At 46.5% G+C, this 15,981-nt stretch overlaps 1 protein-coding gene and 1 non-coding gene across 4 annotated transcripts; both read right to left on the bottom strand.

Moving 5' to 3' along the window:
• Positions 1–2,741: 2,741 nt before the first annotated feature.
• On the bottom strand, positions 2,742–15,977 carry brd1a (bromodomain containing 1a). 3 transcript variants are annotated; one of them, XM_034526512.1, is made up of 13 exons: positions 15,339–15,977; positions 13,179–14,595; positions 12,508–12,664; positions 12,014–12,145; positions 11,800–11,928; positions 9,600–9,912; positions 9,163–9,519; positions 7,234–7,866; positions 6,744–6,885; positions 6,079–6,212; positions 5,226–5,335; positions 4,725–4,879; positions 2,742–4,517 (listed from the first exon to the last, which is right to left on the bottom strand). In XM_034526512.1, exons 2-13 carry the CDS (start codon positions 14,576–14,578, stop codon positions 4,334–4,336), a joined length of 3,846 nt encoding a protein of 1,281 aa, XP_034382403.1. In that variant the 5' UTR covers positions 14,579–14,595; positions 15,339–15,977; the 3' UTR covers positions 2,742–4,333. The 3 variants fall into 3 exon arrangements, with proteins under 3 accessions (XP_034382403.1, XP_034382402.1, XP_034382404.1); XM_034526511.1 differs by having other exon boundaries at positions 3,928–4,517; positions 12,496–12,664; XM_034526513.1 differs by lacking the exon at positions 5,226–5,335 and having other exon boundaries at positions 4,397–4,517; positions 12,496–12,664.
• On the bottom strand, positions 10,164–10,236 carry trnak-cuu. The gene has a single exon. It is a non-coding gene; the product is annotated as a tRNA-Lys (tRNA).
• Positions 15,978–15,981: the final 4 nt, after the last annotated feature.

Below are 15,981 nucleotides of genomic sequence, written 5' to 3' on the forward strand. Positions count from 1 at the left end.
AGGCAACTATTGCTGTCACCTCCTGACATGGGAGCCACAGTTCCTAATAATCGCATGCATGAATATGGAACATGCACGAGCGCACACTCTCACACACACACACACACACACACACCTACTCGTGAATACCCAAAGCGAGTGTATCTGTGTGTGACATTTCTTCCATGAACCCTGGTGACACCTCAGTGCAGGGGGGGGGGATTATATGTCTACGGCCCTGTCACACACACACACACACACACACACACACACACACACTCGCGTCTTAGCTGGTGAGCTCTACAGGCTTACATACTTTCAGAGGCCTCCACCTGGATGTTATTGGGGCCCGCGGCACCCTGCTCCACCGCTCTAATGAGCTCACCTCAACTCAGTCAAAGTCATATGATGACACTGATGTGGGGAGATTGATATTCACGCTTGACTCGCCGTCCTCTCCACTTGACTGCCGTGTTTACCTCCCCACGCAATTAGTATCTGGTGGAGACAGACAGACAAAGGGAGGAGAGAGGGATGGTGTCAGAGTCTGCGGCGCTACTACATTAGCCCCGATTGTTTATAAAGATGGGAGATGTCTTTCAATGTGGTTTGAAGGTGGCTTTCTGTATCACCGGGCCATTACCAGCTCATTTAATCTCCATAACGCTACTTTACCTCTCTGAATGTCAGTGGCTTGAAATAACAAAAGATGGATTGGCTTAAGTAAAATGCATATTTCAACAGCTTGCATCGAAAATTTGCATCTCCACAAGTACGAATGGGGAAGTTACGGGTTCAACTCACATGCACACACACTGTTTACACTTCTAGCCTTCCATCACCGTTAGCTAACTTCCGTCTGAATATTAGCATATAAACAAATAAAAAGACTTAAGAGCAGAATTGTGTGCCCACTCTCGGTGGGAAAAGAAACCCCAAAACAAAGGGGAATTAAGGGGATGAGAGATGGACCTGTGACTTTTAGCTGAGCTTGAGGAGAAAAGTGTCTTTAAACTGATTTAGCATTAATTGAAACTCTCTCTAATCGGTGCATTCACCATTTGAACACAAGGATGGGAAACGGTGTGTGTCTGTGTGTGTGTGTGTGTGTGTGTGTGTGTGTGAGAGAGTGTGTGTGAGAGAGAGAGAGAGCAGGTGGACGTTCAGGTACTCCGGGTTAGTGGACGACGTCTCCGGCAGCATAGAGGGAGGTTTTGTGTGGAGCCACAGCGCCTCCCTGTGGAGACAGGCCGCCACTTCCAGTTGAGCTGACGTCACACTTGCATCTCTCGGTTCACTTCAGCTCGACGGATAGCGGCTGTATTTTCCTCACTTCACACTTCCAATACATTTTAGACACATTGTGCTTTTTACTTAACTATAATTATTTTGTACATGTTACTTTTCAGTTAGCTTTAATGTTGTACACGTGTAGAGTTCCCCTTTGTCACGTTTTCAGATGAGGTTGGGACCCTTTCCCTCCCAACTTAACTCTTACATAGGCCTTATTCTCTGGTTTGCCTGCAGCATCACCCTAATGGCTAATACATAGAGAGTTAACATCAGGCACTCCCACCTTAAATTCATTAGGGGAAAGGTGGAAAGACTGTTCCGGTGATTGGGAGAATAACCCCCTCCATCATTTTGAGAAATATAGATTTTCTGTGTCGTGTGATCCGTATAAATTAATTTGAAAAGCACAAAGCCAAGTAGTTTCTGGTAGTGAGGGCCAGCTCTGAAAGATACGTGCGAGAGCTGGCAGACTGCTGCTGTTAGCATTCGCACTTGAAAAGCTGCATTAGCATGACACAAAGCAGGTGCTTTCCCAAATGCATTATGTACCGAAGCACGCTAAAATGACAGATCAAACACTTGAGACGGACATTGATAATTAAGCAATGACAAAAACGAGGTGGAAGTTCAAATGAGCAATAAAGTTGGCCTTTAAACGTGTGCAACTTTACTAAAACACTAAGGCTCCTAGTTCCAGGAAGTTAACAACGGAGGAAGGTGAAGACGGAAAGGGGAGTGGGGAATCTTGTCCAATCAAACAACTTCAATTAAGTCCTAATCGGCGGATTAGGCCCAATAAGGTATCACGTGTGCTCGTAGAGGAAAAGAACGGTGGGACCGGAACCTGTTTTCTGGTCTGAGAATATACATTTGATAGTTTAAAAAGTCTTGTGAACCGATTCTGAAGCTGAAGTTAAAAGTCGAGTCGACTCGTTCCTCTCCTGCACTTCCGTTACGAAACTCGCGATCTTCAAAACTTCATGTGAAATTTGCTGGAATGCAGCAAACCCCCCATTATAAAGCTGGCAACCTGCGGGACACAATTTTCTCCGTAAGTGGCCAATCATCGGCCGAGTAGATGAGCAGGGTGCTGTGCCATATGGCGAGAAGTGGGTTGAGTTAGTGTCGGCCAACCGTGAAGGAGGTTCTCCTTATGGGTGACATTGTGGAGGAGTCGAGTCCCTCTCGTGCCGCAGGTAAGGCTCGGGGAGAAAATTATTTTCATAATAAATTGAATTTAAATTTTTGCTCCGTTAATGTCGCTGTTTAGAGTTTGTGAATGCTTGAAACAAAAGGTGAATAATTGAATAAGCGTTGTATACCGTCACTGAGAGACACTACATAAACAAACTAAAGCAAATGTTCTTATTCGTCTTTTATTTTTTGCTAGAAAAAACAAACAAAAAAAGCCCCAGCAATATTTAATAAGCCCTGATTAAAAAAAATATATATATATAAAAAAAAAAAAACTACAACAGTTAAGTACAAAATGAAATATATAAAAAACGGCCTAATGCTACCCACAAAAAAAAATAGGCAATCGTATAAAATTAAATGTGTTGAAGTCTACAACAAAACAAATTAAAAGAAGCTAGAAAAGGTTATTAAAAAGAAGGCAAGTATCCACCACAAAATGTGCCACGTTACCACAATCAGTTCGCACGTCTTTCCTTGGATATAAAGTAATGCAAATGCTTTACAATAAGTTACCGCAGGCCCGTCTCCCCACGACTACAGCAAAACCAAGTAACAGTCAAATGTATCACATAAAAATACACTTTACTTTTTTTTCTTCTTTTTTTGGCAACAATGTCACACATCACACAGGAAATTAATCAGCAAAAAAGAAAGAAAAAAAACTTCGGGGGTAGCAACTTTTTTGGTTTCTTGAGAACAATATATACGTTCTGGGTCCACAACATCAGACTGCCTGTATGAGCTTCAGAGACTTCAAATCATATAAATATATATATGAACAAAAATATACTAAAACTATTTTTGAATACAAAAAGGGTTAATGCCAAATGGAAGCTTACGATTATAAACTTCAATAACTTAAAAAAAAATGAATACTTTCATACTTTTCAGAAACATGACATTTTAGCCCTAATCTCCTTAATTAACACTAAGGCATTTGCACTTTTATTCTCCTTGATCATACATCACTCAAAATAGCACTCTCATGTTAGTGCCAAGAATGCATCAAGTATAAATACTAAGAAAACTCCTGTACAGTAACCATTTATGTCAAAACTACAAAATAAGTTAGTGTCAGGCATCTGTACAGATTATTTACAGTTTAAATACAAAAGGAAGGTATTTGGAAATAGAGATGACCAGTATGGAAATGTGACCTTGACGTAAGGTCATTTATTTAAAGGCTACAACTGAAAAATATTTCATGTAGCAGCGACTAGATGCTTCTTCTTTTTTTTTTTTATAACTTGAAATGATGATTGGCTGCCTGCCCAAATTAACCGACGATCAGCCAGTCAAAAGATGTTCAGTCGGTGTGACGTTCTTGTCTTACTACAAAGTCCTGACACCACAGGCGAGGTTGGTAAGGCTGCCGCGATATACGGAATCAATCACTGACGGGGCTTTTTGCCTTGAAATGACAGTCGTGATTGGTGGAGGCGGTGGAGGCGGGGGAGGGGAGGTGGGGGGTGGGGACAGGGGACATAAAAGAGCGGTCTCTAAGCACAGTTACGAGTCTGGAGGTGGTGGAGGAGAGGATAAGATAGACACATTCATTTCAGCAGCAGCCGTATCCCATCGGCACATGGTAGGAGGGCGGGTGTGAGGAGGAATGGATGAGGAAGAGACACCACCTGTTACGGCGGGTGCCCAGTAAACATTTGAGTCTCCTTGCAGAAACGGAGAGAGTTAGGAGAGAGGAGGGTATTTGGTACAGGAGAGGTCAAGGTGTGTGTGTAAGAGAGAGAGAGAGAGAGAGAGAGAGAGAGAGAGAGAGAGAGAGAGAGAGAGAGAGAGAGAGAGAGAGAGAGAGAGAGAGAGAGAGAGAGAGAGAGAGAGAGAGAGAGAGAGAGAGAGAGCGTCATCAGTCCACGTCGCTGAGGTCGCTGACCGGCTCGTCCTGCACGATGCTCAGGTGGTTCATGGCGCGGCTGTAGGCGATCTGGACCGCCTTGCGAATGCTGGACGTGCGTCCCTCCATCATTTTAATTTTGTCGATGGTCTTGTCCATTCCCAGAGGAACCATCTTGGATCTAGGAAGCCACTGCCTGAAGGCGGAAAAAAAGACGGCATCGATGTCAACGAAACCGAAACAGCTGCAGAGTGTTGTTTGTTTTCTCCTTCATGATTATAAAAAGGCATCATTTCCCACGAAAATGTCTGGGATTCAATTAAATGAACTAAAGTTTGATTTGGACACAAAGTGTCGCGAACCCACGGCAGCTCAAATCACTCCCGCAGACGGGGGCACTCACCAGCTGCGCTTGTTGTCGAAGAAGAGGACGAGGTAGAGTTTCTCTTCGGCTTTGTACTGCATCTGTTCCCCGATGCGGAGCACGTCCATGGGGGGCATGGGGATGGAGACCCCGTTGTGCTGGCAGCCCACGCGCGGCATGTGCGGGTCGACGATCTACACGCAGCGGGAGAGGCGACAGGGGGGGGGGGGGGGGGCGGCCGTTACACACACACATTGATGATGCTCATGAATACAGAGACACACACGCACAGTAAAGATGTCTACACTGTGTACTCGTTTGTCCTTTTACTCGGAGGTCAAATTTAACAGGTTAACGGTGAAATGCTGCCACCTAAAAGGAAAAACAGGACATTCCCAGCCACCTGAAAGAACAGCTGTAGTGAAACCATTGCTTCATCCTGTGGGACAAGAGTGTCATAATTATGTTCCAATGTGATGAGATGAGTAAAAAAAAAAGTCAGTCAGTGACTGTCATGCGTTCTCTCCAACAAACACTCACCAAGGCAGGGTAGGAAGGGTATCCACTACATTTGGCCCAAACTAGCTTTAGGGGTTCCAATGCAACTGTTGCAGCACTAGCGGGCATCCAAATATTGCTGTTGCCAACCTCTATGGAAGCGGGGACAACACCAAACAAGTCACGTGTGGGTTTAAAACACAGAAGCACATTTCCAAAAGCCGAGCTGCCAGTGCAAAGGAGCCCGCGGCGCAAATCAGTGTGGGAGATTCACTTTCCCCCCCTTCAAGAGCCACAGTGAACGACGGTTATTAAAATGCGCCGGCCACTTTTGGCGTTTTATTGGCCAAATGTGCATTTTTAGATGAGGGAAGAAGCTCCAGCTGCTGACATGGTGGCAGGCAGAGCATGAAAGACTCACCGGGCAGTGCCAAGAGCCACAAGACGTTGGCTGCTGCAGGCTGCTGGTTTTTAATATGTGTGAATACCAGGTGTGTGTAAGTTCTATCAAGTTGAACTTTTAGGAACAAATAGCAAAGAGCCAATTCTCCCGTTTATAGGTATTTTACAGCCTGTGCCGACATCTGGGAATCGACACGACGACTCACTGGCACCATGGAGTACTGGATCAGACGGAGTTCAACAATATATCTCTATCTTAGTATATATCTTAGTATATATATATATATTTTGTTAGAAATTCAGTATTGTTCAGGCTGCGATTCAGTTTCTGTCTTCAGAACAGGCAAACAGCTGTGTAGAGTGTAGCAGATCTATTAAATATCAACGTTTCACTGGAAAGAATCCTGTGCATTTATTCAAAATGGAGCATTGTGTCCATCATGTTAAGACTAACCCTCACACACGTGTGCAGCTTTTCTTTCGACCCGCTTACCGGCAGCGATTCGAGCAGCTTTCGCAAAGTTCCCGGTTTCGATGCAGGCGATTAATTCACTTTTATCGTCCACAGTGTTCCTCCGGACCAAGGCGGGTTTCCCTTTCCCACATTTTGGAAGACTGAGAACGGTGCTGCAAACAGAGAAAAGGACAAATACACACCAGAGTGATTTAGAGCAGAACAGGAGGAAATCTTTAGTTATTTCAATATGTATGCACTTTTCAACACCATTTTCATATTTGCAGCTTAGCTACTTCCAAATAAATAAATCATGACAAAGGAAATAGGAAGAGGTGGTCAGATAGTCTGGTAACTATCCTTCTGATACATTTTGATGATGTAATTATAATTTCCCCATCTTTGTGATTCATACTTTTCCATTATATCGAATCCCGGGGTGGGGGGGATTTTTTTCCCCACCCTTTTGTCATTTGCTTCAGTTCTGTGATCAAAACGGAGCATTGTATTTTTTTTAATCTTGACCAAGGCCAGTTGGAGGTTTTCCCAGTATGATTTGGGCTGCTTTAAAAAAAAATAGACTCCTCTGTAAACTATTACTCTGTTAGACTTCTAACCACACTGTGTTTAAATAAAATAATCTGTTCAAGTCAAATCAAAATGAAAACCGCAAGACCAGACAGGTCCTCCATGTGCTGGATTACCTGGTGCTTCCGGGCAAACTGCTACATGAGGAGATGGAGGACTCGGAGGCACAGCGTCTCCGTGGCTCCACGGGCCGACTGGCCCGACCGGAGTCCACGAGCTCCTTCTCCTCTTCCACCTCCAGAAAACTGCTCAACAAGCCTGGGACGCAAAAGATTAAAACAAATATAAAAAACAGATTTAAACCCCATCGCAGATATTCAAACGTTAATGTGTCTGCATCGGCCTCGAATCGAATGAAATAAAACGGAAACAGCAGTCGAGTGTTGTGCCGTTTCGACTGTGATGACTTGTGTGTCGTGTAACGGCTAATTGAGACGTTTCAACTGTCAATTTCATGGGTTGGCGGCACAGATAAACACGGCTGTACTAATTCAATCAGAGCGTAGAATAAATGTCATTCATATTCTGCCATATGGCAGCTCAAAGAAGAAGAAAAAAAACACAGAAGAATTGTGAATCTCTCCTTCTGTTTACACTTGTTCTTACCAGTGTCAAGGCGTTTCACAGGGGACTCTCTCTGCTCCTCCTCCTCTTCCTCCTCGTGCTCTCCCTCTCCTCCTCCCCCCTCCTCCTCCTCTTCCTCCTCTTCCTCTTCCTCGCTGCCCCTGCTGCCGCTGTGCTTCCTCTTCTTGCTGTGGAGCAGCGTCTCCAGCCGAGGTATGACCACCGACAGGAAGGATTTGGAGCCCAGCTGTGCGCTGTCGTCAGCTTCCTCCTCCACCTCCTGGCCTTCTTTCCGGTCTACTCCACCGCCTCCCTCGTCCCCGCACCTCGGCGGCTTGCGGGGGCTGGCGCCCTTCGACTTGCGGAAGAGCACGGCCGTCCGGCGGTTAACCGTGCCCGTCGGCGCCGCGAGGGTCGACGTGGCCACCACGCTCACGTCCCCGTCCAGCAGCGAGTTCGGGAGGCCGTCGCGGGAGTGGCCGTTGAGGCGAGGAGCGGAAGACAGCAGCTCCGGTACCTCCACATCGCACCTCGCGAACTTGCCCGGACGCCTGTCCTCACGGTCGGGGGCGGCGCCGATTGGTTTGAGGGTGGGGGGCCCGGGGTCTATGTCCGAGTGGTTGAGGGGGGGGATGGAGTCCGAAGGCTCCAGTTTAGGAGGAAGAGACGTGTCTCCTGTGAAGGGGAAGAGGAGGAAAAAAAGGCACACAGACAAACTGCTTATAGTCATCATTTTGACTACACAGCCAACATTAATCATTCAAACTGCGGACATTAAGCACAACTCATATTATTCATCTGACGGCACACGGGCTGTTATTCCGTTTTATTATTCATGTTAATGTATTTTTCTCTTTCATCCTCATTACTATTTCCTCATGGTGCCATGGAAATAGAAAATAATGTTTTTTTTGTGGTGAAGCAAAATAACTACATTTTTTTGGCACACTATTTTGGAAGAACAACAACTGACGACAAAAAAAGCTATTCATAAAAAAAGTAAAAATCATAAAAGATACAACACAAGTCCAGGCATGACAAAGACAAAAACATGACCTTAATATAGACAGTAAAGCGCTGCAACACCCACACTTTGTCCTTGTGTTTGGAGATATGCTGACATTACACATTATCATATGGCTTTTAGGTTGATCCTAAAAGTAAAACAAGGCTCTATTTAGCATAACAAAAAGGCGTTTTATGAATAAAAAATTGCAAAATAACCTTTTAACTTGCCCCACCCCCCCCACCACCACCACCACCACCAATCTTCACCAGACTTAATATGACTCAGCGTCAGTGTGCTGAGAGTTTAAACTTTCAAGCACCACTGCAGTGACCTTGGGATTTTAGTACAATGTTGGTCCTGAGGTTCTTGGTGCACTCCCATTCCTCCGTCAAAAGGACATAATGTATTGGTGCAACAAATATTCAGTGTGCCGAAATCACTGTAAAATATTATTGCACATTAGGAAACAATATCACCACTAATTATCCAATAAAAATGAAAAAGGTTTTATCAGTTAACTATATAAGTAAAATCCTTCTTGATTCTAATCTAATTAGTGAATAAAGATTTATTTTAACAACTGCCGGCCGCTTTCCCAAATACCAGGAACATCTGCAGCGTTTTATACAAATTTCCCTGAAACAGCGGACAGGTGCTCACCTCAACACAAACAGTGCAGGGTTCATAACGATTATGCGTTATCGGAGCCTGATAATCACTCAATCACCATTTTCTTCTCTCCAAATCGCTTAAAAGAATCTGAGATGAGGAAGGAAGCAGGCCTGTGATGTATTACTAAGAGCGAAGATGGCGATACTACAATGTTGGGGGGGCTAACCTATGACCTCTGACCTGAGCATCAGGATATTAAGGACATGTGATTGTCTTTAAAGTCCCAATGCACAGCAAATGTTTTTTCTTAAAAGAAAAAAAACAAAAAACAAACCCAAAGCAATACATACCCTCGTCATCATGGAAATGTCCATTGGGTTTCGATCTCTCTTCTTTCGGTTCTTTACTCAGCTCTGGGTGGGAGGGAGCTGACAAAGACGATGCTGATGTGGAGGGAGTCGAATGGTGGTGGTGGTGGTGGTGGTGATGATGGTGGTGGTGGTGGTGATGGTGGCCGGAGGGCAGGACTCTCTTCAGGCTCATTTCATTGCGCACATCGTTGATGGTCTTCTTGAGCAGCTTTAGGCGCTTGCTGCGGGAGGGGCTGGACTTCATGGCGCAGGTCAGGTCAAACTTCTCCAGTAGCTGCTGCAGCTGCTTGTCCAGTGACAGGTGCTCCCGGTTGGCTGGCGCTAGCAGGCGGTCCACTGAGGAGAGAGACATGGTTTTGCTCAACACGTTCTGTGAATATGTTCTCATCCCGCTGCCCCCAGATTGTACCCCTTACCGTCCTCCCACGAGAAGCACGTGGGTGCTTTGATTTCCGGCGCTTCGGCCAGATGCACGCCGCTCTCCGCGTCGAAGCCGATTTTCTCCACGTCCCGCCGGGCCTTCCTGAGCAGGGACCCGCCCTGGTCTCGGAGGCGGCCAGCAGCCCGGTAGAAATAGGTGTCCTTTGAGTTGTATTTCATGCAATTATCAATAATGAGGTTGAAGTCATTCTCGAACTGTTCAAAGTTGTTGTAGGCCTGTGTGTCGATGCGCTGACGCATGGCGGAGAAGTCCATTGGGTGCTTGATGTGGTCGAGGTAGTCGGGCACCTACAGGAGACAGTAAATAATGATTTATTTCATAATTCGTTCTAGTGTTAAAAGAAAAATGAAGCGGGTATCATTGTACGTTGCATGTCAACCAAAGATTATTGGCAAATATGTAATACAACATTATAAAGCCATTCATGGTAGATCATGCTCGGGCATATTATCTTTTACAACACGACGACCTGTCCAAAAAAAGAACACAACATGGATACGAATCCGTATTTTTCCAAATTGACCCGAGTCAAAAGATCAGCCCAACGTGGGGCTCGAACCCACGACCCTGAGATTAAGAGTCTCATGCTCTACCGACTGAGCTAGCCGGGCGTGACATTCAGCCCACCAGTCACCGTTTTAGGGCGTGACCGTCTGCCAGTAGACTTTAATCTCAAGTTACTCATTCCACTCAACAGTCACATTGCTCAACACTGTCGATGCAGTTGTCGGCTGTCTGTCGTCTTTATGTCGTAACTTTTGTTACGTGGCAATGTATGGGAAAAGCAGAGGACGTGATCATTTGCTTTGGGCAACAACAAAAAACGTGTTCAAATTCGCCAACATTTCTGCAGCCGTAATCAGGCAGAAAAACAGGTAAAACAGACGCAGGTTTTTTCCATTGGTGGGCTTTCATCCTGTTGAAATATGAACCAGCATGCCAAACAGGAAGTCTCTGGGTGGTGTACTCTGTACCGTACACCTCTTAAAAAGTTAATCATGACTGTCATTACTTTCCAAACGACAAATAGCCACTCGACAAAGTCGAGTTTTACCTGACATATCTGATTAGCCAACACAATGACAGGAAAGAAAACCTGTCGAGCCAGAATCTGCTGTTTCGCAGCACTATCTGCATTCACTTGGTGGAGCTTCGTGCTACAACACTACAATGTTCCACTATTGCACATAATGTTGCACGGTGTATGGATACTAAAAAAGGTACAGCGGTACCCATACGTTAAAAAGGATACAGCATATTTTTAGTATCGATACTTCATTAAAATAGCGTGCGGTCAGAGCGCATTCACTGTTCCGCTCCCTGTCATGCTGTCTGCACCCATTGACTGCAAGGGGGTGGCGGGGCTTCCCAATGCCCACACACACACGCAACAGGAGACATGGCATCAACTGCAGGAGCTTTTGCCGACGAAAAAATGATGCCAGAAGTGAAATGTGGAAGTACTTTGGCTACATTGCAGACAGTGAAGGAAAGCCTACCGACACAGAGACTTGTCTACAAAACTTGTTTCAAAGCCACACAGACCAGGGGGTTTCTTCTCAAAAACACATCTGTAAAATGATGTAACTCTACAATTGCTCATATTTATGGAAGGAACTATGTAGTCATCTGGTCAGATACCGACAAAAGGCCTACATAGCCGTGTATAATCAATGCTATGATGGCACCATGTAGTTTTCATTAATATCTTGCTGTAGGCTAATACTAATGTTAATGCCATTTGTTAAGTGTTCAAAAAGCTAGGCAGGAACAAGCTGGTAAAAAAAAAGAACCATACAGATGTTTTATTTATTACTATTATAGATTGATAGATATACCAGTATTGTATTGAATTCTGGTATCGTAAGTATCGGGTATCATGATATTTATGGCAGGTATCGTATCAAATTTATAATTTTGGTATTGTGACAACCCTAATTGCACACAATAAATCAAATACCAGCACAACAGACTGAGATGAAATGCATTCAGAGAGCAGCAAGAAAACTAAATCATCCCTTCAGAAAAAATAAATAAAAAGAATTGTGACACATGGTTATGGGCAATATGTGGCATCCAAAGGAGAAAAAATAAATAAAACAACAACAACGTAATAGATTATGTGTGGACAAATTCCACACAGAACTTGTGTTCATGCATCTGCTGAAGTTCACCTCATTGACATCCACCGGCTGGGTGAAGATCTTGGCTTGGTCTTTTGTCTGCAGCTGGTCCAACAGGGCTCTGAGCAAAATACTGAAGGGACTCAACCGTATCTCTAGGAGGGTCTCCTGCAGTCTGATCTGCAACACAGCACGGAGAGAAACCGTTAGAAGATCAGAGCTGACCACCGGTTAAGTCAGAAGAGGTCGGTTGCTCCGCTCCTACCTCTTCCCTCTTGAGCTTCTCCCTCTTGCGGATCAGTTCCAGCAGCAGCCGGGCTCTCTCCAGGTCGTGTCGGAGACGGTGCCACTCCTTCAACTGGTCCTTCAGGGCCCTGCTCTCCTCCTCGCACTGCCGCTGGAGAACACATTGAAACAAGAAATGCATACATTAAAAGCACGCGATAGACTCGACGAGGATTCACAAGAGGTTACATGTTTTTTTTTCCCCCTTACAATGCGGCCGTCTATTTCTTTCTGGCAGACAGATCTGCATTTAGCTGAAGCAGCATGTGAACACACAGCACTGTCATCCACCTTGTTGACAACAGGACGTGTTGAAAAGCATACGAGGAGAAACATTGGAGGATTCACCGAATGTGTGAAAATGACTGACGGTAAAACTACAACATGTTTCACTTTCTAAAAGCTATGGGTACGTTTGTTAAAGGCAAAATGAAGACTGAAAGCCTTCTGTGGTTGACTGACAGATGAACAAACCGGTTGCGCATTCTTCTGAGACTGCATGCTGGTCTGAAGGCGTCTGATGAGGGGAAGCCCATTCCTGGATTGCCTCTTTAATGTCCAGTAATTCAGCACCAGCTCCACGAACGCTTTCTTCTTCTGAACCGACACCTGGTTCAGAATGGTTTGTAACCTGGGGGGGGGAGAGCCAGGAAGACGGGTATTAGGATACCGCCAGGGAGAGACGGCAAACAAGTAGCACACCTGAAGAGCCACGGGCCGCTTGCTCGGATATGGAAGCCTGAGTATAACTGAGGAAACAGGGGTTGTGGTTAATGAGTAATATTGACATTACCAGCCATAGACATGCCTCAAACGTTTAAACATATTAACGGCACTCGAAACAGACCAAAAGCATGCGAGCAGACTCCCCTCCCCCCAAAGCTTCCGTTTGTGAAGGAAAACATTCACCGGTGTCACGCGCTCAACACCTGCAACAGCCAATGTTTGTCCATCAACAACCGTATGCCCCGTCAGCGTCCTTGAGGAAGACAGAAGCCCTCCCACGAAGGCCACTCACACTCCAAGCAGCAAGCCTCAATACTAAAAGTAGCTGAATATGCCCCAACTGACCCAACACTTGATGAATTGTTTGACCGGGGAAGGTACAGTAAGTGGACAATCCACTTAATACAATTCAAGTGTACCTGTGAGCAGGAAACGTAGGCACAGTAGCAAGGGTTGCAGCTTCACTTTCAGGTTCCGGCTCGGGCTTCTTACTCTTCTTCTTCTTCTTCTTTCCTTTGGACCGTCCTTTACCAACGCCTCTCCCTCTTTCCACTTTCTTACATAGTCCATTTCTGGGTTTTGCATTATCGTAGATCGTGAGAGGCCTCCTCACACACCCGTTAGGCGTGTGAGCCCCACAGTAGGCTGTCTTTTTCACGGAGAACGTGGGCTCTCCGGCGTCCGTCACGTCTTTGATCGGCTCCATCTTCATGAAGAGGCCCGCCTTTTGGGCACAGCTGACATGGAAGGCGGTGTAACAGTTAGCTTTGTGGCACTGGATGCACGCCCCGACACCTTTCTCCTTGCAGAGGTAGCAGGTGAGCTTCCAGCGGGCTGGAGGAATGTGGCTAACGCCGTCGATGGGCTCGATGAAGGTGGTGTTGGAGAAGCCGACCTCGGGGACCCAGAGGGCGCACACCACGTGGCCCCAGCGCTCGTCGTCCGTCTTCTTCACCGCTCCGCCCTTGTTGGGACAAAGGATGCAGTCTGCGGGCTGCATGGGCAACTGGAGGCAGTGTCTGCAGAGCCACTGGCCCTCGGGAATGTAGGGCACACCGTAACACTCCTGGTGCACGGCCACGTTGCACATGTCGCAAAACAGGATGGCGTTGCTGTTGTGACACTCTCCGTCCATGCAGATGCAGCAGACGGCGTCCTCGTCGACAGGCGCTTGCTTTTCGCTGCTTTTGTCCAGGCTCTCCAAGTGCAGCTCTTTCTCGAAGCGGTCGACCAGGAACTCAAAGACATTGTGGGAGACCTGACTGGCCCCTTCGCTTCTCCGCTTCTCGTTCACCAAATCCAGCCAGGCATAATCCTCCTCATCCATGTCGTACTCCGTTTCCTCATCCAGCTCTTCCTCCGTCTTCTCCGTGTATTTGTAAAAGGCCGCGGAGCGCTTCGGAACTGCTGGGAGATTATATTCCACCGTACGAAATTTGGGCTCTTGAAGCTTTGGAGCGGCATTGGTGGCGGCCTGATGTCCGCCTCCCTCTCCCTGAACAGTGATGCCCAGGGCAGCGTTTCTCTTCTCCTGGTTGTTTTTTAGTCTGACTGACCTCAGGAGGACCTGTTGCTGCGGTTTCTCAGCGTTCTCCTTATTGCTGGTGCACTCCATCATCTCCTGCACCATGGGGTCGTCATCCGAGATAACGTCCAGCTGGTCGTATATGCTGACCCGATGGAGGCGGCCATCGACATTGAACTCCACCATGCGCTGCGCCTGGGCGTATGTCAGGATCTGCTTGTTGGGCGACAGTTTGATGGGAGACGGTGGCCTCTGCGGCACCGCGACCCGGTGCTGCCGAGCTTTCTTCTTCATCTTGGCGCTCCGTGTTGCTGAGGAGACACAGGGTGGAGAGAAGTCATTTACAGCATCCCGTGGCATAACGCACACTTCTCGTCAGACTCCCAGTGTGCACAGTACCAACACATTCAAACAGCAGTATAATGGACAGCGCATGTATTGTTTGCATCAGCACGAGATAATGCAATCACAATATTGTGTAAACCAGAAAATAAGATAGCAAATGCTATACATATAATTGCAAGAAATAACCATCCAGAAGTCTACGAGGATGAACTTGTTTCAAATTGTGTCATTATGCTTTAATAACGTTAAAGTCGAGCATCGAGAGGGAAGAACACTCCGTGGATGTTACAAAACTACAGAAACTATGGTGACCGACATGTAATGTTAGCGGCCGGCTTGTACGTTACAGTGTTGTCAATGAGCGGAGGCATTTCAGTGCGGTGGGAGGCGGCCACACGGGGCACTTTCAACACGACCGCGCAGGAGTTAGCGCTCGCCCATCCTCTCAGTTAGCGACCCGCAGTCCATTCTGCCCAAGTTGCTAACAATAACATTAGCGAGCAGGCTAACTAGCAAGAGGCGCTAGCCGCCACCACCTACCCCCGCAGCACAAGAGAGAAAAAACGGAGCAAATGGCGTCAAACAAAAAAACAACGTATGCTAATCATTGTTGAAGTACGCACTGGCTGTCTTCTCGTGGTCCCCGTTCAAAGTACAGGAGGAAAAAGGCGCATAATACCAACACAAATAATTTAAAAAATGAACATACCTCGGATTGAAGAGCAGCTTTGCTAGCTGAGGAAGACGGTAGCCAGCCAGCAGCCGTACAAAGCAATGGCGACACGGCCTGCTAAGTGGCTCTAATTCCGTACACAGTGTTCTCATCCAACGGGCGATACTGGGGTCTTTTCAGGGACTAAAACCAATAAAAAAAGGGGGCCTGCTTGGTGCCCGTGGGGGTTTCGACGTTGAAATCGAAACGGAGCATGCGACTGGTTTGCTTTGTGGACCACTCAGAGGCTGGAGTCGCTCGCTAGCCACAGCCGACCAGGAGCGAACAGCTCGAGCAGCTCTAGCGGCTCATCCCCCAACACAACAATGCGTTTCACGAGACAACTCCCACCCGCACGCACAACTCTACGTGTGACGCTGGAGGTCATGTCGGTGGTGAGTCGTGGATTTCACACAAAAGCCCATCTGTCACACGATCAATGAGTTTCCTTTTTTTTTTTCCTTTCTTCTTTTTTGGTGTTTGTGTCGATTCTTACGCAGACAAAAAAAGCTCGAACTTTGGGAAAGCGGAGACCTGTGTCGGTGTGTTTTGTGGATCTTGTGAGTTTCAAACGTTGTGTCTTTCTAACTGTCATGCTCTGGGCAATTGATTCAGTGTATCTCCTCTTGTTACACAGTCA

Source organism: Cyclopterus lumpus, chromosome 23 (genome assembly GCF_009769545.1).
Source record: "Cyclopterus lumpus isolate fCycLum1 chromosome 23, fCycLum1.pri, whole genome shotgun sequence".
NCBI classification, from domain to species: Eukaryota; Metazoa; Chordata; class Actinopteri; order Perciformes; family Cyclopteridae; genus Cyclopterus; species Cyclopterus lumpus.

Excerpts from the sequence above, each read along its gene's own strand:
- brd1a (XM_034526511.1), bottom strand. The coding sequence starts at position 14,578 with ATGAAGAAGAAAGCTCGGCAGCACCGGGTCGCGGTGCCGCAGAGGCCA. Across the intron at positions 9,913-11,799 it reads AGCCGGTGGATGTCAATGAG|GTGCCCGACTACCTCGACCA; the intron begins GTGAACTTCAGC and ends TGTCTCCTGTAG. Across the intron at positions 4,518-4,724 it reads TTCGACAACAAGCGCAGCTG|GCAGTGGCTTCCTAGATCCA; the intron begins GTGAGTGCCCCC and ends TTCCGCCTTCAG.